Source organism: Schistocerca americana, chromosome 6, assembly GCF_021461395.2.
Source record: "Schistocerca americana isolate TAMUIC-IGC-003095 chromosome 6, iqSchAmer2.1, whole genome shotgun sequence".
NCBI lineage: Eukaryota > Metazoa > Arthropoda > Insecta > Orthoptera > Acrididae > Schistocerca > Schistocerca americana.
This window is the reverse complement of record NC_060124.1, coordinates 80,272,596-80,297,450: the sequence shown is the minus strand read 5'-3', so window position 1 is coordinate 80,297,450 and position 24,855 is coordinate 80,272,596. Positions and strand designations below refer to the sequence as shown.

General features: G+C 44.8%; 1 protein-coding gene across 1 annotated transcript in view; it reads right to left on the bottom strand.

The window, feature by feature from the left end:
• LOC124619328 (protein numb) overlaps positions 1-24,855 on the bottom strand; it is a 238,225-nt gene that overhangs the window by 90,549 nt on the left and 122,821 nt on the right. Inside the window, exon 5 of the mRNA XM_047145637.1 lies at positions 11,507-11,584. Coding sequence (XP_047001593.1) covers positions 11,507-11,584 — 78 coding nt within the window. The remainder of the gene's footprint in view (positions 1-11,506; positions 11,585-24,855) is intronic.

Here is a 24,855-nt window from a genome sequence, read left to right as displayed (position 1 = left end):
GCGCCACCTCGCTCGGTCTTTGTCCAGAGTGGTTGGGGAACACAGTGGTTAAGACACATTCCAATTAGCAGAAGTATGCAAGTTTGAGCCTTGTCAGGTGCTTTTAAATCTTTTTGGTTGGTTATCGTCATAGAAACATTTAAAACATAAATTCTTGTTGCACTATGAACAAAATCACGTAGAGGAAGAATTCAACAAAAGAAGCGATTATATATGAACAATGAGGAACAGAAATAATGAATGCAGTAAGATGGACAAAAATATAAAATGAAAACGTTGAAGAATATTAAATCAAAGTTAATATATAAAAGTAACTAAAATCACATGAAACAAAATTCCAAATCAAACAAGAACTGTGGTGTCACGGCCAGACACCACACTTGCTAGGTGGTAGCCTTTAAATCGGCCGCGGTCCGTTAGTATACGTCGGACCCGCATGTCGCCACTATCAGTGATAGCAGACCGAGCGCCGCCACACGGCAGGTCTAGAGAGACTTCCTAGCACTCGCCCCAGTTGTACAGCCGACTTTGCTAGCGATGGTTCACTGACAAATTACGTTCTCATTTGCCGAGACGATAGTTAGCATAGCCTTCAGCTACGTCATTTGCTACAACCTAGCAAGGCGCCATTATCATTTGCTATTTATCTTGTGATGCATGTACCGTCAGACCGATGTTCACCAATTATGGATTAAAGTTAAGTATTCCAGAAGCTACGTACCTTTTTTGCTAGTCTCTATTCCTTTAACTGTTCCAGACTTCACGCCAGTCTGCGTGAGCTTAAACGCGTGCCTTTCGGCTATCTCATAGTGGCTTGGCTGTCTTGCCAAGTCACAACAAGAACAATATGAAGAAAAAATGAGTACAAATGAAAAGTTAATAAAAAGATTCAAGCGACATGACAAAGGTTTAGAAATTAAAAAAAAAAAAGTGTGTGTTTAACCAATTAATTGAATAAAAATAAGTGCCCAAAATCATTTTGACCAGATTTAAAAATTAAAATTTCAACCTATCTGATAGGATTCAAACGTATGACGTTCAGGAGTTCATGATTGTATCTTAATCACTATGCCACACCATGGCTGTGCATAACAATCTTCTTTTTACAGCTCTAGAGCATCCTGCTGAATTTTTTTACGTCAAATACTTGCATACGAGTGCACACTTTGATGAATGACTACGTAAACCGGGAGCAGGGACAAAATGGTTACAAAAAGTCAATCCCAACACTGGGGACCTTTCCTTGGGAGATATCACTCCAAATGAATGGTCACAGATAGATTGTTTGCACAATAACCTGTAGTTTAACATGCCATGGAAGATAACAGCAGGGATGTATGCACTCTTAACTTCTCAAGTCAACTGGAGTCAAAGTTCCAATGGCAGAGGATCCAAATTCGCAAGAGTTTTGTTTTGTTTTAAGGCACAAAAACAACTAGGTTCATACGCACCCATGTCAGAGCTGTAGAACACGAAGACAAAGAGGGGAGTTAAAAATGACTACACATTAATCCCAATTGATAGAAGAGATGACAGCTAAAAACAGGGACATGGAGAAAGGTCTATAAAATATTTTGTAGAGAAACGGAGGTCCTGAACAAAAGATCAGATTGCCATACTGCTGAAATGGATGAAAAATAAAACTCAATCTACAGCCCGCGCATCGTTTGCTAAAACGACTGATAACTCAGATGGCAAACACAAATGAGAACGAAAGTGCTGAAAAAAAAAAGGGCATTCCATAGGAAAATGGTGGACCATCAAAGGTTCAGGGCAATGAGAATAAACTGCTGGGGGAGCACCATGTAACAAACACAGATGGCTAAAAAGGCAGTGCCCGATACGCAACCTAGCTAAAATTATCTCCTCGCAGCAAGAGGGCCGAGATGACGTAGTCCACGCTGCTGGGAGAGGCTTAATAGTCCAGAGCCCGTTCCCTCGAAGGGAGGACCAGTGGTGATGCCAAAGTGACACCACCTCCTGACAGACGTCAACACAAAGATCATCTGAGGAGTGGAAAAACTAGCGGGCCGAGGTAAGAGAACTGCAGCACTGGCAGCAGTGTCAGCGGCCTCCTTTCCCGTCAGACCGATGTGACCAGGAACCCAAATAAACTTCACAGTGGCTCCATCAAGAGTGAGCAAGTGACAGCTCTCCTGCACCAACTGCACTGAGGGATGGACAGTGCACAGCACACAGAGGCATTGAAGGGCACAGAGAGTGGGAACAGATGACGCAATTGAAAAGCCTGTGTCACTGGATGTACTGCTCGGCCTGATACAGGGTGAATAGTTCTGCTGTAAACACTGAGCGGTGTTCTGGTAGACGATACGGAAAAATGACAGTGCAAATGACGAAGGCACACCCAACACCGTGGTCAGTACAGGAACCATCAGTGTACACAAAGGTACTATCGCGAAGTTCAGTGAGAGGTCACGAAACTGAAGGTGATAGAGTGAGGCTGGAGTAGTGTCCTTAGGAAGCGAATGAGGATCAAGCTGAACGTGGGCTGGCAGACGAAGCCGAGGTGGGGAAGGGTTCACACCCATTGGAAAGTGGCAAGTAGCAAGAAGTGAAGCTGCCAGAGCAAGAGCCGAAAGTGAACTCCAGGACATAACTGAGAAGAGGGGCATGCCCTATACTGGCCATCAAAGGAGTCATCGAAGTAGTCATACGAGAAGGTGGCCACGCACGGAAGGCAAACGGCATGCATATCTGCTGAGGAGAAAGTCACAGCGGTAGGACCGTGTTGGTTCACTAGCTTCTGCATACAGACTCTCAACCAGACAGGTGTAAAAAGCACCTGTCACCGAATGGATGCCACAATGGTGGATAGTATTGAGACGGCGCAAGAGCAATGCATAAATGAAACACATAGTCAAGTTTTGAACGGACAAGGGATCAGCACAAATGGAGGAGGTTGGTTCGACCTGCTCCCAAGAAGTACCACTGAGGGCACGTAGACGTTTGAGGGACAGCATACAGCGAGCCACCAGGTAAGACACTTGGGAGGACCAAGAAAGTTTCCTGTCGAGTGTGAGTCCAAAGAATTTTGTGGTTTCAATGAATGGAATAGCAATGTTCCTAAGATGCAAAGACGGTGGTAGAAACCAACTGCACCATCAGAAATTCATACAAATGGTTTTGTCAGTGGAACAATGAAAGCCATTGTCAATGCTCCACGAGAGAAGATGATCGAGACTTCGCTGAAGACTCCACTCAATGAGACAGGTCCATGGAGAACTGCAACAGTTGGCAAAACTGTCAACAAAAAGGGAGCCACAGATGCCTGGTGGAAGACAGGCCATTATAAGGTCAATGGCTGTAGCAAAGAGGACGACGCTCAGGACAGAACCCTGAGGGACACCGTTTTCCTGGATAAAGGTGTCCGACACAGCAGAAACCACACGTATCTCGAAAACTTGGTCTTTTAAAAATTTCTGAAGGAAACTAGGCATTGTTTTGTTTTGTCTTCTTTTGATTTAGGGCGCAAAAGACAAATGGAGTCATACACACCCAAGTCAAAACTATAGAACACGAACACAGAGAGGAGTTAAACGACTATACTTCAGTCTCAATGGACAAAATAGGAGACAGCAAAAAACAGGCACAGGAAAAAAGGGCTAAAAATAACACCATGCAGAAATGGAGGTCCAAAACTAAAAACTAAATGGCCTTTGCCGTACTGCTTCAGGGATAAAAAGTAAAACGTGGTCGACGGCCTAGGCGTCATTCACTAAAACGGCTGATAAATCAGACAGCAAATCTAAGCTGGAACGCAAATTGTTTAAAAAAGGGCATTCCAGCAGGAAGTGGCACGACAGTTAAAATTTGGGTGAAATGTATACAAAGTGGTGTGGTAGCACCAGTAGCGCCACTTAGCAAATGACGATGGCTAAAAAGGCAGTGCCCAATATGCAGCCAAGTTAAAATAATCTCCGCCTGGCAGGAGGGCCGAGAGGAGGTCGTCCAAGGTGCTGGGAGAGGCATAATGAGCCAAAGTTTATTCCTGTGATGGAAGGACCATTGGCAATACCAAAGGGACACCACTTCCTGACAGACGGCGACACAGAGATCATATGGGGGGAATATAGGTACTCACGGGCTCAGTATGAGGACTGCACCCTTGGCAGCTGCGTCAGCAGCTTGTTTCCTGGCAGACCAACAAGACCAGGGACCCACTGAAACACAACACTGGCTCCACAAAGAATGAGCAAGCGACAGTTTTCCTGGACCCGCTGCACTAAGGGATGAGCAGTGTACAACGCACATAGACTTTGGAGGGCACTGAGTGAGTCTGAGCAGAGGACACAATTGGAAAGGTTGTGTTGCCGGATGTACTCCGTGGTCCGATACAGGGCGAAGAGCCTGGCTGTAAATACTGAGGAATGTGCCAGAAGCCAATATAGAAAGACACGAGTGCCAATGACGAAGGCACACCTGACCCCACGGTCAGTCCAAGAGCCATCAGTGTAGACAAAGGTACTATCGTGACGTTCCATGTGAAGGTCGTGAAACTGGAGGTGACAGACTGAGGCTGGAGTAGTGTCCTTAGGAAACGAATGACGGTCAAGGTTAACATGGGCCGCTTCATAAAGCAAAGGTGGCGAAGTTCAGAAGAACGTGAAATCCCGAAGATTGGCTAAAATTTACAGACGCGCAAAATTTGGCACGGACTTCAATGGGAGATGCCTTTAATAGGTTCCACAACGAAACATTGTCTCGAAATTTGGTAGAAAATCCAAAGAAATTCTTGTCGTATGTAAAGTACACAAGCGGCAAGACGCAGTCAATACCTTCGCTGCGCAGTGCCGATGGTACTGTTACTGACGACTGTGCCGCTAAAGCGGAGTTACTGAACGCAGTTTTCCGAAATTCCTTCACCAGGGAAGACAAATGGAATATTCCAAAATTTGAAACACGAACAGCTGCCACCATGAGTTTCTTAGAAGTAGATACCTTAGGGGTTGCGGAGCAACTCAAATCGCTTGATACGGGCAAGGCTTCAGGTCCAGATTGTATACCAATTAGGTTCCTTTCAGATTACGCTGATACAATAGCTCCCTACTTAGCAATCATATACAATCGCTCGCTCACCGATAGATCTGTACCTACAGATTGGAAAATTGCACAGGTCGCACCAGTGTTTAAGAAGAGTAGTAGGAGTAATCCATCGAACTACAGACCTGTATCATTGATGTCGGTTTGCAGTAGGGTTTTGGAGCATATACTGTATTCAAACATTATGAATCACCTCGAAGGGAACAATCTATTGATACGTAATCAGCATGGTTTCAGAAAACATCATTCTTGTGCAACACAGCTAGCTCTTTATTCGCACGAAGTAATGGCCGCTATCGACAGGGGATCTCAAGTTGATTCCATATTTCTAGATTTCCGGAAAGCTTTTGACACCGTTCCTCACAAGCGACTTCTAATCAAGCTTCGGGCCTACGGGGTATCGTCTCAGTTGTGCGACTGGATTTGTGATTTCCTGTCAGGAAGGTCGCAGTTCGTAGTAATAGACGGCAAGTCATCGAGTAAAACTGAAGTGATATCAAATGTTCCCCAGGGAAGCGTCCTGGGACCTCTGCTATTCCTGATCTATATAAATGACCTGGATGACAATCTGAGCAGTTCTCTTAGGTTGTTCACAGATGATGCTGTAATTTACCGTCTAGTAAGGTCATCCGAAGACCAGTATCAGTTGCAAAGTGATTTAGAAAAGATTGCTGTATGGTGTGGCAGGTGGCAATTGACGCTAAATAACAAAAAGTGTGAGGTGATCCACATGAGTTCCAAAAGAAATCCGTTGGAATTCGATTACTCGATAAATAGTACAATTCTCAAGGCTGTCAATTCAACTACGTACCTGGGTGTTAAAATAACGAACAACTTCAGTTGGAAAGACCACATAGATAATATTGTGGGGAAGGCGAGCCAAAGGTTGCGTTTCATTGGCAGGACACTTAGAAGATGCAACAAGTCCACTAAAGAGACAGCTTACACTACACTCGTTCGTCCTCTGTTAGAATATTGCTGCGTGGTGTGGGATCCTTACCAGGTGGGATTGACGGAGGACATCAAAAGGGTGCAAAAAAGGGCAGCTCGTTTTGTATTATCGTGTAATAAGGGAGAGAGTGTGTGGCAGATATGATACGCGAATTGGGATGGAAGTCATTAAAGCAAAGACGTTTTTCGTCGCGGCGAGATCTATTTATGAAATTTCAGTCACCAACTTTCTCTTCCGAATGCGAAAATATTTTGTTGAGCCCAACCTACATAGGTAGGAATGATCATCAAAATAAAATAAGAGAAATCAGAGCTCGAACAGAAAGGTTTAGGTGTTCGTTTCTCCCTCGCGCTGTTTGGGAGTGGAACGGTAGAGATATAGTATGATTGTGGTTCGATGAACCCTCTGCCAAGCACTTAAATGTGAATCGCAGAGTAGTCATGTAGATGTAGATGTAGAAGGTCAGGAAAGTGGGCACCTCTCTGACAGGTTCTTGGTAAGCCCCAAAGGGAATGGTGTGCATTATAGTCACCAAGTAGCAGAAAAGAGTAAGGGAGTTGCCCTATAAGCTGGAGGAAGTCTCAGTCGGTCCTGGTGACACTGAATGACGGAGAGATGTAAACTGTACAACGGGAAAAGGATAAGTGAGGAAGAAAAATGCAGATTGCAACAGCTTTGAGTCGGGTAGTCAGGGAGATGCGTTAACTATGAATGTCATCCCAGATGAGCGGCGTGATTTCCCCTTGAGACAGAATGCCATCCTCAGAGGAGGGGAGGGTGTCAAAGTGGACAAGGAAGAAATCCGAGAGCTCAAAGCAGTCGTGAGTATGCAAATTTGTTTCCTGGAGGCAGAGTACAAGCAGACGCAGCAATTCTAAGAACAGCTGTAAGTGCTCTTTGTTGGGTCAAAACCCGCGAACGTTCCACTGAAGGAGAGACATGGCGAGGAAGAAATGAAGGGGCGTCACCTCGGCAGCTGCCGAGTGCCAGCCTTTGAAGACTCTCTGCTACAGAGCACAGAGGCAGGAGGGTCCTGCTCCATGAGGTCTACAGGAGCATTGGCATTCTCCTTCTATTGGTCTGTGGAGTCCAGGACAGAAAAAATGGTTGATGGTGTGCACCGGTAACACGTAACACAGAGGTCAGCCAGGTGAGGGCATCACGTGATGATACTGTTGAAGATGATTCAGAGTTGGTGAAGGACAAGACTGTTTCCCTTTGTTTGATTCTTGGAGCCTTTCTGGTTCGCAGGAGTATTCCTTTCTGGGTTGCCGGTTGCTTGTTGCATAGCTGGATGAGGAGACAAGGACCTAAATCTGAGGTTGAATGTCTGCGTGGTCATATCCTTTGTGGAGCGAGATGTAGTGAGAACCGTACTGTAGGTGCCAGACGGTAGAACGCAGGGTTTTGGACTAGCCAATAACTTTAGAGCGACCGGGTAAGGCACTTTTTCCTTCACCCAGATCTCCTGGACAGCCCACTCATAAAGGTACATGTGACAATCTCAGGAGATGGCATGATCGCCATTGCAGTTGATACAGTGGGTAGAAAGAGGCACACAATTGCCTTCACGAGAATCCCGGCCACAGGTTACACATTTGGCCAGGTGTCGACACGACTCTCATTTATGGTCGTACTGTGATAACTTCACAGCCTGCTTTCATCTTTGATGGAAGACCCTCATGTCGTCCTCGCCGTGTCCGGTGACACCGACTCCATCAGTTGTTCAGTCCGTATTGTGGTGGGCTCGAATGTGGCTTGCAAAACCAAACTTTGCTTTGAAGATCTGGTCACATGAAGTGCAATACAGTTGCCCAGTGGAGTTATACATATAGATGTAATTAGGCTTGGGCTTAGATTTGCGGAGCTTTCATTTATCGTCCAGGTTCTTTAGGGGCAAATTCGCAAGAGTGATAACTTGGTTCTTCAGTTTGTCCTTACTCCTCGCTTTCTATCCAGTCTTAACAGTCTCAATTTGCTTTAGTTTCTTTCATCTTCGCTTCTCTCCTCTCCACTCCAGTCCAGTGTTCGCCCTGTTTCTATCTTTCCAGAACAACCTCATCCTTTCTCCCTGCTTCCTACATCTCCATTTCTATCTCACCCATAGCTTTCATTTCTGCCATTCAGTTTGAATGAAGTTAATTTTCACACATGTGATGCCACCTACTCCATTTCTGATAATGGGATATGAAACAGCCTGCCGCATCATCATCATCATCATCATCATCATCATCATCATCATCATCCAACACCATTCCACCTATTCGATGGGTCAACAAACAATGCTTGTTCACCAAACGTGCCCCTCAAACTGCTTTCCCTCTTCCATGCTGTCCTGGGTACACCTTGTTCAATTCAGATTTCATGACATCCACTGTACACAAGTCCGAGTTAGTTAGTTACATGTTCAATAGAGCATTTGAATGATCTTTTGTCACAGTGATATAGAACAAGTCAGTTTAAAAGACAAGTATAGGTTATTAGCATTAACATTAATGAACATGTAATTTTTCAGTCTTAATCATACAACTACATTTAAAAATTAGTTGTTTTTTGGGGGGCTACCAGCTTTTAAATAAAAGTTCATCCACGGAATAGGAGGAGTTGTCCAGAAAAGAAAGGTTTTAGGTTGGATTTAAAACTTGCATTGCTACCTGTCAGACATTTTGGGGTATTGCAAAAATAAACAAAAATTTTTGTTGATTCACATTGAACGCCTTACTGAGCCACTGACAGCTTTAATAATGGGTAATAAAGGTAGTTTTTTCCTCTCGTTACTGTCTAATTTTATTTCCTTTCTATATTTCAAATCACACATTGTAGTCTTGGTACACTGTCAGCATCCATGCATTGTGTATGTCCAGGGCATCTCAGCCACTGCAAGATTATTTTTTCTTGGAATCTTACAACGTGAGGTGGTTTTCATATTTCATCATTTCATTTCAGATTCTATCGCTCCCTGTCTTTCCAATCTACATCTACATCTACATCCATACTCCGCAAGCCACCTGACGGTGTGTGGCGGAGGGTACCTTGAGTACATCTATCGGTTCTCCCTTCTATTCCAGTCTCGTATTGTTCGTGGAAAGAAGGATTGTCGGTATGCCTCTGTGTGGGCTCTAATCTCTCTGATTTTATCCTCATGGTCTCTTCGCGAGATATACGTAGGAGGGAGCAATATACTGCTTGACTCTTCGGTGAAGGTATGTTCTCGAAACTTTAACAAAAGGCCGTTGTATACTACAACCAATTCTCATCTCGGCTGCCTGAACTCTACTGATACCTTTACTTCTCATAGCCCATGTTTCACAACTACACATCAAAAAAGGGGTATATACTAGGTTTGGGAATTTAATACTGGCAACTATTTATTTACAGCTCATACAAAATAGATACGTGTTTTAAAGTTTTACCGACATTCAAAGTAGTCACCAGATTGTCTATAACCTGTTGCCGGGGATGTTGAAGTTGTAGGATACTCTTAGCAGTGACAGTTGTGTTGACAGTTCAAGCAGCGCGGTCTACTGCCCGACGAATTTGTAGCAGTTCTCAAGCGAGTGCCGTGAAGTGTTTCCTTCAGTTTAGAAATCGAATTGAACTTACGAGGGCTGAAGTCAAGGGAGTGCAGTAGGTGGTATAGCACTTAGCAGCCCCATCAGTCAAACAAATCAGTAACAGCTTGCACTGTATGTTCTTGAGCACTGTCCTGCAAAATAATGGTCAGGTCTTGCAGAAAGTTTCATCACTTCTGTCTCTAAGCTGTTCATTTTTGGAACACAACCTATGACCAGCTTAGAGGCAGAATTGATGGCACTTTCTGCAGGACCTGGTCAGACAAGCAATAAAGGGGACTGAGGAGAAATTTGGAAATGGAATTAAAAGTTCACTGAGAAGAAATAAAAACTCTGAGATAAGCTGACAACACTGTAATTCTGTCAGACACACCAAAAAACTTTGAAGAGCATCTCAATGATCTGGAGATATAAGATGAACCACAAAAGTAAAATAAAGCTAATGGAATGTAGCCAAATTAAATCAGGCAATGCTGAGGGAATTAGATTAGAAAATGAGGTGCTACAAGCAGTGGGTGAGTGAACTACTTGGGTACAAAAATAAAATTTAGACTGGTTGTAGCAAGAAAATCATTTCTAGGTTGTGGAGGGGAATTGTTGAAATTTAGTGTTAAGTTAAGCATTAGGAAGTCTCTCTGAAGGTATTTGCCTGCAGAATACCCTTATACAGAAGTGGAACATAGACGATAAGCAGTTATAGCTAGAAGAGAATAAAAGTTTCAGAGGCCGTGGTGCTACAGATGAGTGTTGTTGGTTAGATAAGTAAATCAAGCAACTAATGAGAAGGACCAGTATTCCTGGTCTGAATCCTAAAATCTACCTTGATGCTATACCATAATGAAAAACAGTAAAATTTATTCTAATAAAGACCATAAGAGATTATTAAAGTTAGCTGAACTGCTTGATAACTAATTCAAAGATCGAGGAGGGAATAGTTTATTGGGTAATATTGAAGTAAAATTTGAAGTTCACTGAAAACAGTGACTAACATTCAAATTTTGTTTAGAATTTCATTGTTTTGTGTGTGGCAAGTGTATTTTCATCCATATACACTTTCGCTACTACAGCATGTTCACAAAGAAATTAAAGACTGCAGGATAACTTCCATGATATCTTTAGATGATTTATCAGAACTGTCTAGATTATTTTTGTAAACCTTGGTGTGAGGAAATGATTTTCTTACTTAGTACCCAATAGAAAAGAACAAAATTAATACTGTAGTGAAGAGCTGATTCCACGAAATAGCTCTCTAATGAAACTGTTAGTTAAGACATTTAATTTACTTACTGTTACTGAAAGTCTGAGATTACAGATTTTAACTACCTTGCTCACCAAAATTTATGTTTGATTTGGAATGGTGACAATTCTATTATCTTACAAAAACTAGTATCAACTGTTTTATATGACCTGTCACAAGGTTTTAAAATCTACACATTCCTGCTTATTGATCACGGAGATGAGTAAATAACCTTTAGTCAGTTTGTCTATGCAAAACAAACACTATCAAAGATAAAATTTAACAAAATAACACTTAACAGGAAGTCCAACCAACTTTTGTAGAGAGAGCATCCCAGAAGGTAACAACATGGTCAAAGTTTAGGGACATAGGTCAGAAATATTTTTCTTTACACCTTGGTTTGCCTTAGTAAATGGTTGACAACAAGAATAAAAAAAAAAAAAAAAAAAAAAAAAAAAAAAAAAAAATCACTGGAGTTTTTCCCAGCAGCCTGTGGTCTCTATTCTCAAGGGAGTAAGATTTATATTCAATTTCATGACTAACTCAGATAGGAAAGTTTATCCCAGTACAAACTCAAGACAGAGAAACATCACTCAACCCACAATAAACCATGTAACTCTCTGTTTCAAAGTTTCCACTTCTTTTCACAAGAAAACTGCAGCAGCAAATAGTCTCTTAAAATACCTTTGTGTCATCTTCTACGACACGAAGCCCGTCACCGGAAACATACAAGATGGCTCGCACTGGTCTCCGTCTAGAATTCTGAAAAGAAATATTAATTTTATTTCCTTTGCTACATTAAAATAAAGGACAAAACAAGAGTATCAGTGACATAATAAAAATATTTTTACATTAAAAGAAAGAGGAAGAACACCACTTAACAAGCATTATACTAATCTCTATAAACAGGCAATCCAACTAATAAAAATGTAGTGCTCCACAACACACAAAAAAAGCCCAACAACAACAACCCACGATCTAAACAGGCCTTGAATGCCCAACAGTACCAGCTGGTCACCATGTCATCCTCGGTCCTTAGGCATTAATGGATGTGGATACAGAGGGGCATGTGGCCAACACACCACTCACTTGGCCATTGTCAATTTTCGTGGCCGATGTGCTACTTCTCAATCAAGTAGGTATCGAAGAGACAATAATGTTATTCTTCATCATTTCATCCTTCATTCTTCCACTGCGATTTCTTTCCACTTCAGAGTTAGTTATCTGTATGTTTTGTCAATCAAAATTGCTCATCACTTAGTTTCAAAATGTAATAGACTGTTTTCAGTGAATTGTTCTGTAGCAGATATGATTTCAGTTCCTGTTTGAATGTTAATCATATTATTTATTAGATTCTTCACATTGCTCAGTATATGATTAAAGATATTTGTGTCTCAATGCCTCACTTCCTTCTGTGCTACTCTGAGGCTGAGTGATGTGCAATGTAACTCGTTTCTCATTCTAGTATTATATAATGCTACACCACACTACAAAATTCTGCACTTTTGTTTGAATGGTCTTCAGTATTACATAGTACCACCACCAGAATAAAATATGACACAACAATGGTTAACAAAATATGCATAAAAATCTACACCAATCCCCCAAACATAACTTTAACGCACAATCATTTCATTATTTATTGGTAGCAAGTCTTCAAGTACGAGTTACTAATGATGGCAGTCGATTTGGGTTCACTCCCTGCACCCACATCACACTTTCTCTGACAGCCAATGTGTATTCGGTAGTGGTGGTAAGCAACAAATTCTACTTAAGCTTGTGTATGCCAGTAGCACAATTGTCACTTCGAATTGCCAACGATGCAATCCCAGTCCATGCCTCAACGCCATCTTTCGTGAATTGTTCTACAGTTATCATCATGACTAAGTAGACAGAAATTGTAGACAGCAGTAAGTAATTGCAATAAAAATTCTTTTGTGTCAAAACAATGTTTTCATACTTAACTAAAATGAGATGTTTATTCGGTTAGTTATATATTCCATGGATTACTTGCACACAATACATAATGGTGAAGAACAATTAATTTTTAAGCTAGTTCACATTAAAATATGGTAAAAAACTTCTCAATTACTGACGAGTAAATGCAATACTCCTACTCCAGGATTTTCATCTGTCACTTTTCACTTCTTACGCCTCTCGCAATAACTGTTGATGTGAAGGGCAACAGTATACTACCTCCGACAGAACCATGACTAGTGAAGCTCCATGGTCTTAAACCAACCTTCAGGTTTCAGAATGAATTTTCAGTGATGAAATATGCTGATTTGAAACTTCCTGGCAGATTTAAAGCATAAACTGAACTGGGACTCAAACCTGTGACCTTTGCTTATGGTGGGTAAGTGCTCTGCTAACTAAGCTATCAAAGCATGCCTCACAACCCACCTTCCAGCTCTATTTCCAAGTCAATCTCATCTTCTGCCTTCCAAACTTCATTCAGGTTCTCCTGCCTACCTTGTGTGACTAGCACGCCTGGAATAAAGGATATTATGGAGACGTGGCTTATCCACAGCCTTGGGGTTCAGGTACAGGATGAAAGGTCATATGTTCGAGTCCTGTCCGGTACGCAGTTTCAAACTTTCTGGTTGATGACCACTTCACAAAAATAACAGAAGCAGAAACAGAATCCTTACATAACCCACAAATATCTAAACAAAAACTTCAAGTTTACTTGTGCTGTCTGTCAGATAATGTAAAAAAAAATTGGTGGCAGCATTATCATTCCCTTTCCTGAAGTCTAGACCCACCCAGCCCCCCCAAAAAAGTGGGTTCATACAACTTCTGTTCTGTGTAACAAAACCACAAGCAGTATCTCCAATTTGATGGCTGTAATCACAACACATCAAAAAGTTCCTCCCTCACAGCACTGCAGCACTGCCACTCCACATACCATATCTCCAATGGGACACTGGAGTGAAAGCACCAACTATTTCCAAAACAGATTTTCTGTGCCACCAACAAAAAGTCAGCACTGTGGAACTATCAATGAACAATATTATTCTTCTGACCCAGCACATAAAAACTCAGTAAAATCTACCAAGCAGGTAGTAACTACAAGAAAATTTACACACTCAGCTATGGAACAAGGTAAGATGACCTTCGGCTGCTGACTGAACAAGTTTTGATGACGATGATTTATGGTGGAGGGCGCTAAACAGCTAGGTCATCAGCGCCCTACACTAATGTTATACCAAAGAAAGATTTTTACAATCTATGGAAGGAGATCAATAAACTGGAAAACTACATTTGATTCCACCACGGGAAACATAAAGCAACCCCAAAAAGGTGAGGTTCAGAAAAGCCCATAATAAAACCCCAGCGAGACACATCGGGATAACTCAATAAAATCATGGAGAAAATACGTGTAAGGATACTGTTAAACAAGGGACAAATAACAATGGCTGGATGACAACTTAGAAATAATACACGACCCAGTCACTCTGTGACACATTAAGATCTTGCATCAAGTATTTTGGGATGAATTCCGGACACCAGACAAAATTTTAAGACATGAACAACGCTTGCCTAATTATCAGTTAAAATGGAGGGAAGATCCTGTGGGAGACCTAGTCCAACCCTCAGATCATCATATAAAACAGACTCAGTTAAAAGAAATCATACTGACACCCGAGTCCCGCACCTCTGACATACTGGGGCCACCTCCTGATGTAAGAAGAAGCCATATGTCAGGGGACAATGTCCCACTCTAACCCAAGTAAGTGCCACATCTTCACACAGTCGCGAGCGGAAGGAGGTGATCCATGGTCACACTGAAGTCTTAATGGAAAGTAGTTTATTGTTCATCACTTCCAGCCAATGGGACTCCCACCAACATATGGCCTTCCTAGTCACAAAAGAAGTGGCAGCCCACAGAGGGACTGAACAGTGGGCAGGAGGAAGAAGGGAGCAAGCCTCCTTAGCAGCAGCAGCAGCAGCAGCAGCAAGTTCGTTTCCCTGGATGCCTATGTGCCCTGGAACCCAGCAAAAAATGACTTCCTTGTTTTTTCTTCACAGGAGAAGGAGAGCGTCCTGCACTTGCACCATCCGATCTGCTGGGTACATCTGTCCAACAGCGAGAAGGGCACTTTGAGAATCGGAGCAGGTGATAAATTTTTTAGTCATGGTGCCGTCTCATCTGCTCCATTGCCCTCAGAAGAGCAAACAGCTCTATGTAATAAACTAAAATCGCTCTAGGAGCCCTATCCTGCGGACAATGTTGGGGAACACGACAGAACAACCGAAAACATCTCCCTGCTTAGAACCATCCGTGTAGACGGTAATAAAATCTGAGTGGCTACGTAAAATTTCATTAAATTTAATTTTAAAAACATGGTCGGGGGCAATGCTTCTTTTAAGCAGTCAGTTCTAAAAGCAATCTAGGCCTTGGTAGTAGCCAGGGGGATGCCCTACTCCACCCCTGGCTTTGGACCTCAAGGCCCCCCACCTGTAATAATTCAAGGCTCTCCCTTGCACAGATCCCAAATGGCCGTGTTGCTTGTGATCAATGATTGAACAGCCATTCCGGTGGCGGCTGAACAACGTAACTGGATGCTGGCAATGTAGGAACAGACAATGCCCTATACGCTTGGCATATCACGAGAAGAAGATGTCGAATAAACAGTGGAGGCTCACCAGCCTCTGCACGCAAATTAACAACAGGGCTCATGCGATAGGCCCCTGTTGACAGCCTAATACCCTCATGGTGAACTGCAACCACCATTTTAAGGTATAAAGGTCTTGCTGACCCATAAATCTGGCTTCCATATTAAACCCAGGGTCACACAAAGGCCTTACCAAGACCTATGACTGACACATTTTAAGATGTTTAAGACCTTGAGACATCTCAGTTTCAATTCTTTAAGGTGTGGCAACCATGTTAACTTCTCATCAAAGATAAGACCCATACTTCACTTTTTCCTTGAAAGTGAGAATGGTGTCACCCAGTTTTAAAATGGGCAAATTAAACAGACAGCGAGAACAATTAAAATCAACACAAACTGTTTTCTCTAATGAGAGTCTAAAACCTGTGGCACAAGACCATTCCTCTAACCGCCTCAATGTCAGTTACAATTGCCGAGTAGCCGTGGCGAGGCTGGAGGATGCACAAAAGATGGAGAAGTCATCCAATAACAAGGAACATAGTACTGGACGTCGCACTGTGGTTGTAATACTATTGATTGCGATGGCGAAAGCCATGACACTTAAAACACTCCTTTGAGGGACACCATTCTCCTGCTTAAAATGGTCTGACAGGAAATTCCCAACCTTGTATCTAAAATATTTGTCCGAGAGAAAGGATGATATCAAGATTGGTAGACATCCATGGAACCCCACTGATGGAGCTCTGACAAAATATTACACCTCCAGGTAGTGTCGTAGACCTTTTCCAATTGGATTGTGTGGGGGAGGAGACCAGACAGCGAGGTCATCGGTCTCATCAGGTTAGGGAAGGACAGGGAAGGAAGCTGGCCGTGCCCTTTCAAAAGAACCATTCCAGCATTTGCCTGGAGCAATTTAGGGAAATCACGGAAAACCTAAATCAGGATGGCCCGACGCGGGCTTGGGCCGTCATCCTCCCACCTTTTCCAAATCGAAGAAAAAACCGGTAAGGTGTTGCTTACGAAGGAAAGCTTGTTGAATTGCAGCTTCGAGCAGGGTCAGTATTATTGAGAGTGGAGCGATACCTCCTCAACCTGCTCTGGGAGTGACTAAGTAGGGACATGATATCCAGAAACCACTCTAGGTGCCGATTGACCATACGCTCCAGTGTCTTTCCTACGCAGCTTGTCAGGCTAAAACTACGATAACTACCAGGGTCTGTCCAATCCTTTCCTGGTTTTAAAATTGGGGTTAAAATAGGTTCCTTCCACGAGCTAGGAAAGTCGGCAGTTATCCAAATTTTATTGAAGAGCTGAAGGAGGACTTTCTTTGACCGTTGATCCAACTGTTTAGCAACATGCTGTAGGTTATCAGTTAGTTTCCAGGGGTCGAATCACAAGCAACTGACAATGCAGAATCCAGCTCCCACAGAGAAAAGGCTGGTTGTACTCTTTCATGTTGGTGGAACAGAAATCAAGATCAGGCATCTCTTGTGCCTCCCAATAATGACAGATGGTGGGATCGTGGCTGGAATCAGCCGTAAGGGATTTATATGATTCAGCCATTGTCTGAGCTATATCCCTTGCTGATGTTGCAAGAGACCCCTGTGTTTGTACAACTGCTATTGGCGGTCGAGAGTTGTGCCTTGAGATCCTCCTAATGGCTTCCCATACTTTACATGCGGGTGTGGACCTACTGATGGAGATCAGGAACTCTGCTTACTCTCCCAAATTATTCTCCTTGCCTTTGCACACGCCATTCGAAAGTTTGCAAGATTCCCATCTGTAGGGCATCGACTGAATCTGCACATTGCTGCCCTCCTGTGCCTGATTGCAAAACAACACTCATCGTTCCAAGGGACAGGTCGCTTCCCAGACGTTTCCACAGAGTTTGGAAATGATGCATCAGTGGCATGGTGAATCACAGCTGTAATGTGATCCACCGAGTCCTGGATGCTGTCACACTGCTTGAAAGCAGCTAACTGCCTGTAAAGCATCCAGTTCCCCGTTTTGAAAAACCATCTCCGTGGTGTTCTTTCAGGATCTGCTCAATCAGGCAGATGGATCCAGACAGGTCAATGATCGCTACCATGAAGGTCATTGTCCACTGCCCATTGGGCAGTGTTCCCAAGAGCGGGTGAGCAGAAGGAGAGAGCTCTATGGTGGTAGACAAACCTGTAGCTGTGCTAAAATGTGTAGCTTGACCCATGTTCAAAAGCATGAGATCTGTTGTGTGCAGTAGATCCTCAAGTGCCCGACCCTTTGGGCAAGTCATGTGAGAACCCCATAGTGCACTGTGCGCATTAAAGTACTCCAAAAGGAGGAACGGGTGGTTGGGTGGGGGGGGGGGAGAGAGTTCATCTAGAAGATAAGTGAGGACCCCACAGTCAAGAGGCTCATGAGATAGTAGGTACAAAGAGCACACAGTGAAGTCAACATAGGCCACTATCCAAACAGCAACAGCTTGTAGTGTTGTTGTCAAGGGAATAGGTGAGGTGCGAAAAATGTCCTTTATAAACACAGCAACTCCACCTTTTGTCCTATCACCAGTAAGGTCGTCTTTTCTGTCAAAGCGATAGCCTCCTAGTACAAGTCTCTTGAAGGCAAAGGGGTCTGTCCTGTACAAGGAGTCTCAATTCCTCCAGATGAGTCCTGTATCCATTGATATTTCATTGGAGTATGGGAGCCATTTCTTCAATGTGGTCTGGATTTACCCCTGTTTTTGTGGTGAGGTCATGAGTCGCTTGTAGAGCGACGTGGAGTGATGGGGCTGACTGGGTCAGGTGATGAGGCATCAAAACCCATGATATCATCATCATCAGTCAGGTGTGCCATAATGACATCTGATGGTGCCCGAGTCAGCTTTCGACTTGAATGTTGAGTTCCTTTCCCCGCTCCCTTTCCCAGCAAGGATGAGGGGGAAGTAGGGCGGTGAGAGCAACCTTTCTTTGAAGAAAGTTGGCGTTGAGAGGCACTCTGTTTTTGGGTTGCTGGTTGGTTGGTTGGTTGGAGAAGGGACCAAACTGCTCGGTCATCAGTCGCTCCGACCTTAGATTAACTAAAACCAATAAAATCCCACATTAAAAAGGGAACTACAAAATCCATGATAAACTATTGACAGGGAAAGAAGGAAAAAGACAGAAGAAGATGTGAGGGAAATAAAGTGACTAATGACAGGGGCGTGAAGAAAGAAGCACAGGAGACAAGAGAGATGCTCAAGACATAACAGACCCCATAAGGAAAGGAGTGAACCACCAAGCCTAGTTGAAGCCAATCTAGTCAGGGGGGAGCAAGAGGGTCTGCCATCCCCTCCACTCACCAATAAGGTGGAAGGTCCCTCCCTTAAATAAAGCGATAAAAACCCCCACCACAAATAAAATGTAAAACAAGATCCATCGCTGAGGCATTGTCAGCCAACACCAGGGGTAGCGAGTATGGAAAGCTAAAAGTCTGTCGCAGGGTGGCTGAGTTGGGGCAGTCCAATAAGATGTGAGCCACAGTCAACATTGTTCCGCAACAACAGAGAGGGGAGTCCTCACGACGGAGGAGATAACCAAGTACGGCCAATGTGGAGCTGGCAAAGGACGACACAGGCCTTATGAGAGGCCCAGGAGGAGGACCGCCACGGAGTTGTAGTATCCTTAATCGAGTTAAGATTGTTCGGCAAAGAAAGAGTGTGCCATTCTGCATCCCCAAGGCCCAAAACCTGACGACGAAATACCGAGCGAAGGTCTATTTCTGGAATGCCAATAGCAAGAGATGGCCTGGTAGTAGCTAACTTAGCCAGTTGATCGGCAAGTTCATTGCTAGGAATCCCAACACGTCATGGGGTGCAAATGAAAACCAAGCGTCCACGTTAAGCAAGGAGAGAAAGGGAGTCCTGGATAGCGGTGACCGACAGGTGGCGAGGGAAGCACTGGCCGACAGTGTGCAAACCACTCAATGAGTCACTACAGATAGTGAAGGACAGTCCTGAGCAGGAGCGGATATGGTCCAATGTGCACAAGATGGCTACCAATTCTGCAATAAAAACACTAGCCATCAGGCAAGGAATGAAGCTCTGTGCGTCGCGCATAGGTGTAAGCAAAACCAGTGCAGCCAGAAACCATGGAGCCATCACTATAAATCATTTCTGAACCCTGGAATGAACTGAGGAGACAGTAGAATTGGTGGCGAAGAGCCATCCGAGGGCCAGAATCCTTTCAATCAATTGAGAGATCAAGACAGAGCTGTGGCCGAGAGATGCACCAAGAAGGGGTGCATGAGCAGAGAAGAGAGGCGGTAAAGGGAATTGCTGGAGTTCAGAAAAGAGCGACCGAATGTCGACAGCCATGGTAAGCCCACATTGTGGCCACCGCTGCGGCAGGGTGATCTCCGTGTCTGTATAAAGGAGACCATAACTAGGGTGCTCTGGGGTGCAGTGAATGCAGAGCGCATAAGATATCAGTTGTTGTTGGCGCAAAACTCGCAGTGGTGGATTCCCTGCCTCTGCGAGAAGGCTAAGTACGGGGCTAGTCCGGAAGGCACCAGTCGCAAGTTGGAGCCCACAGTGGTGGATGGGGTCTAGGATCAGCAGCATCTAAGGCGATGCAGAACCATAGACAGGACTCCCATAGCCTAAACGAGACTGGACCAATGCTTGACACAATCGCAGGAGAACAGAGTGGTCTGCACCCCAGGCAGTACTGCACAGACATCTAAGAACATTGATATGAGACCAGCACGTCCTCTTCAGCTAGCGAAGATGAGGGAGCCATGTCAAACGGGCATCAAAGACCAGACCCAAGAAGCAATGGGTGTCCACTACGTCAAGGGGCTGGCCATGAGGAACAGTTCCGGATGGGGACGGACTGTACAGCGACAGCAGAAATGCACGACACATGTCTTGGCCGCCGAAAACTGAGAGCCATGAGAGAGACCCCATGAGTGTGCCCGGCAGATTGCCCCCTGTAGACGGCATTCTGCAGCACCCATCGCGGAGGAACTGAGGTAGGTACAAAAATCGTCACCATACAAAGAGGGGAACACTGTCAGCCCAACAGCTGTCACCAGACCATTAACAGCTATTAGAGAGGGATGCTCAGCACGGAACCCAGCAGAACCCCATTTTCTTGCTGATGGGGAGTGCTGTAGGAGCAGCCAACTTGGACCCAAAAAGAGCAAGAAGAATGGAAGTTACGGATAAAAATGGGCAGAGCGCCATGAAGGCCCCATTCGTGAAGGGTGGTGAGAATGTGGTGGCACCAGGTGGTGTCATAGGCTTTATGGAGATCAAAGAAGACTGCAAGGAGGTGTTGACAATGGGCAAAAGCCGACCAGATAGACTCCAGATGCACCAAGTTATCCACCGTAGAGTGGCAACAGCGAAAACCACTTTGAGTCGATGACAAAAGGTCGTGGGATTCAAGGATCCAAAACAGCTGCCGACTCACCATGCGTTCAAGAGGCTTGCTGAGGGTGTTAATATGGCTAATTGGACGGTAGCTATCCCACTGAAGAGGCAGCTTCCCTGGTTTCAACACCAGAACAACAATCCTTTCCTGCCACTGGGTAGGAAAGACTCCCTGACTCCACAGATGGTTGAAGAGGGTCAGTATACGATGGTGGCCGGCCACTGATAAGTGTTGGAGCATTTGGTTATGTATCCGATCCGATCCGATCCAGGAGCCATGTCAGGACAAAGGGCTAGGGCACTGGCAAATTTCCACTCGCTGAATAGAGCATTATATGGCTCTGAGCAGCGAGAAACAAAAGACAAAGGCAGTCCTTCTGAACGCTCTTTCAGGAGAAGGAATGTGGGCTGATACTGAGCCGATGTCAAAGCGAAATTTTCTGCTACAAAATCCGGATTGGTAAGGACAAAACCATGCATATAAATTCCTGCAGCCCCGGTGACAGGATGGTGGCCAAAAATTCACCTGAGTTTTGCACAGACTTATGAAGAGGGGGTGTGTGGTCCTAAGGCAGCTACATATTGTTCCCAGCAAATTCGTTTTTGAAATTTGATTAAATAGCAGGCCGGGCCACGGAGTCGTTTAAAGACCAGAAGAAGAGTAGTAGAAGGGTGCTGCATGAAGTGTTGAGGAGCACAGCGGTGGTCTTTTATGGCTGCAGCAATTTCCGGAGTCCACCAAGGGACCATCTTCCGGCGTGGAGAACCTGAGGAAGAAGGGATTGCTGAAACAGCTGCTGAAAGGATGGCAGCAGTCAAAGCCTGAGTAGATTCATCAACACTGTCATGTGGGAATATAGGGGGGATGGGAGCAGAGGAGAAGGCACACCAATCAGCCTTAGATATGGCCCACCTGGGAGGGTGACAGAGCGAGAGACACTGAAGCAATGTTAAAACAATTGTTTGGAGGGCCTTGTTGCACACGGCGGATAAAACGAACCCCTCGCTGCTCGAGGTTAGCACGGAGCTCCTTGTCAGATTGGAGAAGATGATCTCAGTGGAAAATAATGCCCTGTACCGAGTTCAAAGATTGGTGGGGCGTGACAGAGACTGGGACGTCACCGAGACGGGCACAAGCACGCAGGGCGTCAGATTGGGCAGCAGAAGAAGTCTTTATGAGCAAAGCACTGGATTGCATTTTACTCATTGATTCCACTTTGCCATACTTATCTTCAATTGTCTCCAAGAGAAAACAAAGGCTTGGTCATGGCAAAACTTTCGCCATCCGTCCTGTTACATACCAGGTACCAAGGGAAAGGTTTCAACCCAAGTCAGCGAGCTTGACTCGCCTCCCAGGGGGTGGCCAGGGAGGGGAAGGCCGAAGGATCAGAGGAAGTAGTATCACGTCTGCTACCACTCTTAGAGACGGCCACAGAATGGCCAGGATGGTGAAGCTTTTGTCGCTTCATGCGCAAGGCGTCCGCCCTAGTACCACCCACTCCAATCAGGGGCTCGCCCCGTGGGTGCCGCCCAGCCATAGCACGGGCCATCTGGCACAGCAGTCGAGAGTTCTGGTGCCCCAAAGTGATGAGCATCAACTCCTGGGCATACACGAGGCGTTAACAGCTCAGGTACTAGCAGTGTGATCCCTGTGGTTTCAGGGGGCTCAGCCAAGTGGGTACTTAACAGCCCCCCCTTACGGACTAGCTACCGTGCTGGTGACCTAGCAGGAGGGGGGTCAGGGTGCAAAGGGAAAGGGAAGGGGAGGGAGAGGAACCTTCACTGTGGAAGCTAGGTAGGGAGTTCATCCCCCAATGGCTCACACTGAACGAAAAATTTTGGGAATGGAGGTCAAACCCCAAGGGGACCAAAAACACCGAAAAGGAGATGGAAACAGCAACCTAAACAATAGCACAAACCAAAACAAAGCCAGGAGGATAGCCAGGTCAACATAAAGAAGTCCACCAAGAGGGAAAAAGAGGGGGCAGGGACAAAGGAGTAAGGATAGGGAGGGAGAGGAACAGAGATGGGAATGCAGCCTGGGAAGGAAAGGAGACTGCAATAGCTTGGGGCCCCGTGCGCCCCATACACGTACTCACGAAAGGACTATGGGCCCTTCTGGGGGGTGTTTTTGGGTTGTCTTTGGGCTGCCTGGATCACTATGTCTTTCACTCAGCTTTGGCACATGCAGTTGCACGTGCAGGTGCGAATGGTAGATAACAGTACAATGGATGTCATCCGAGTCAAAGCGTCGACCTTAATGACAGATTTCTACACCAAGGAAGCATAATAAGTGGCAAAGACAGGGGGTTTCATTGCCTGATAGTCCATTTTGGCTTCTGCATAGGTGATCCGCTTGGTCGCTTTGATTTCCTGAATTTTGTGTTCCTCTGCAAAAACAGGGCAAGCTCGGCTTCAGACTGGGTGGCTTCCAGAGCAGTTAATGCAGCCTGCTGGAGACAGTCAGTCCCAGCTTCACGGGCTGCCTTTCCACACTTCCCACGAGTCGCTTCGCCTCTGCAACTTAGCGTTGTACGTCCAGAACGCTGGCATTTGAAGCATCGCATAGGGTTAGGTACATAGGGCCAAATCCTAAGTCTGAGGAAACCTGCTGTGATGTGTTCAGGTAGCGTTGGAGAATTCAAGGTCACAATGAAAGTGGCAGTCTTCTCAGTCTCCCCACTGGTCTTGCATGTCCTCTGTTCCACATCCATGAGCCCCTGTGGTGCCCATTCCTGTTTCAGTTCAGCAACATCTATGCCCATAATGTCACAGCAGGTTACCACACCTTTGCTGGAATTAAAGGAGTTATGCAACTCTTCAATGATGTCGTACTCACACAGTTTCTGTGACTTCATAAGAAGTTCCACCTGCTTTGCCCGATTAGTCTCGACAAGCAAGGAACCATTTCGAAACTGCTTAATATACTTCAGGGTGCCAGCCAGCGCTTCTAAGCCTAGTGGATATAGAAGGGGGACACTTTTTCAAACGTCTCCTCCTTCCTCTTGATCACTATGAAGACATTGTGATACATCACTCCTTGAGCCCCGTTACTAATTACACGTTGATTATCAGGAGGACTAGCCTCCCTTATTATTTTGGATGAATGGGTGTGAGAACTCCCAGGCGGTACACCCTTCCCACTCGGGGGGGGGGGGGGGGGGGGGGGGGGGGGGGGACGAAGAAGAAGATTTTGGGGGTTCCCTCTCAGTCCCACAAGTAGCTAGCGAAATAAGGGTCCACTCAGACAGAGCTCCGCATGCCTGAGTAAGCCTTATACAACTGAGGTGCGGCAGGTTCCCTAGAGATTGCCCTCTAATGACTGTTCCACCTCAACAGCCATGCATCTCTTCAGCACACAGCACACCTTGAGATTGAGGTTTTTTTTATAGAGGTTTATTCCATCCTTACGATCTGGGCAGTTAAGCGAAGATCCCCATTCCCCAAGACACACAACATTCCACCGTCGCACTGCATGGTACTTGCAGAAGCACACCCAGAGCTTATAGTGACATGGGACTGGCGGTGCTTACCAGTCCCCAGCTCAGGAACCCCAGGATCGCCAAGCTGAGCCCCTGGGGGCACAAGTTTTGCAATCAAATGTAAAGAATATAACTGATTTTATAAATCGAAATACTTCATTATTACTGGCTTCTACATGAACCGCACAATGAAGTTAAGAAGGTGTACAGCGTTTTTACACTTTAATTCATGATATATATGATGGAAAAGTAAAACGAAAAAGTGATTAAGTATGAATCAAGAGCAAGTGTGTCCCCTCAACAAAAAGACATGTAAGCAGTTTTTTTTATCAGCTCACCTGAATAGTTTCTATTTGTATTGGCAGCAAATCCATCTGAACAATGATAAAGTCAGTGTCAACTGCCGGTGAAAAATGCAAAAACTCCCATTTTTGTATGGATTTTTTGCAGAACTACCTTACACTACTCACAATAGTTTCTGACTGAGAGTGTTTTCAGTTTCTATCTTTGCAGATTACTTGTTATAAAGAACAAACTACACAA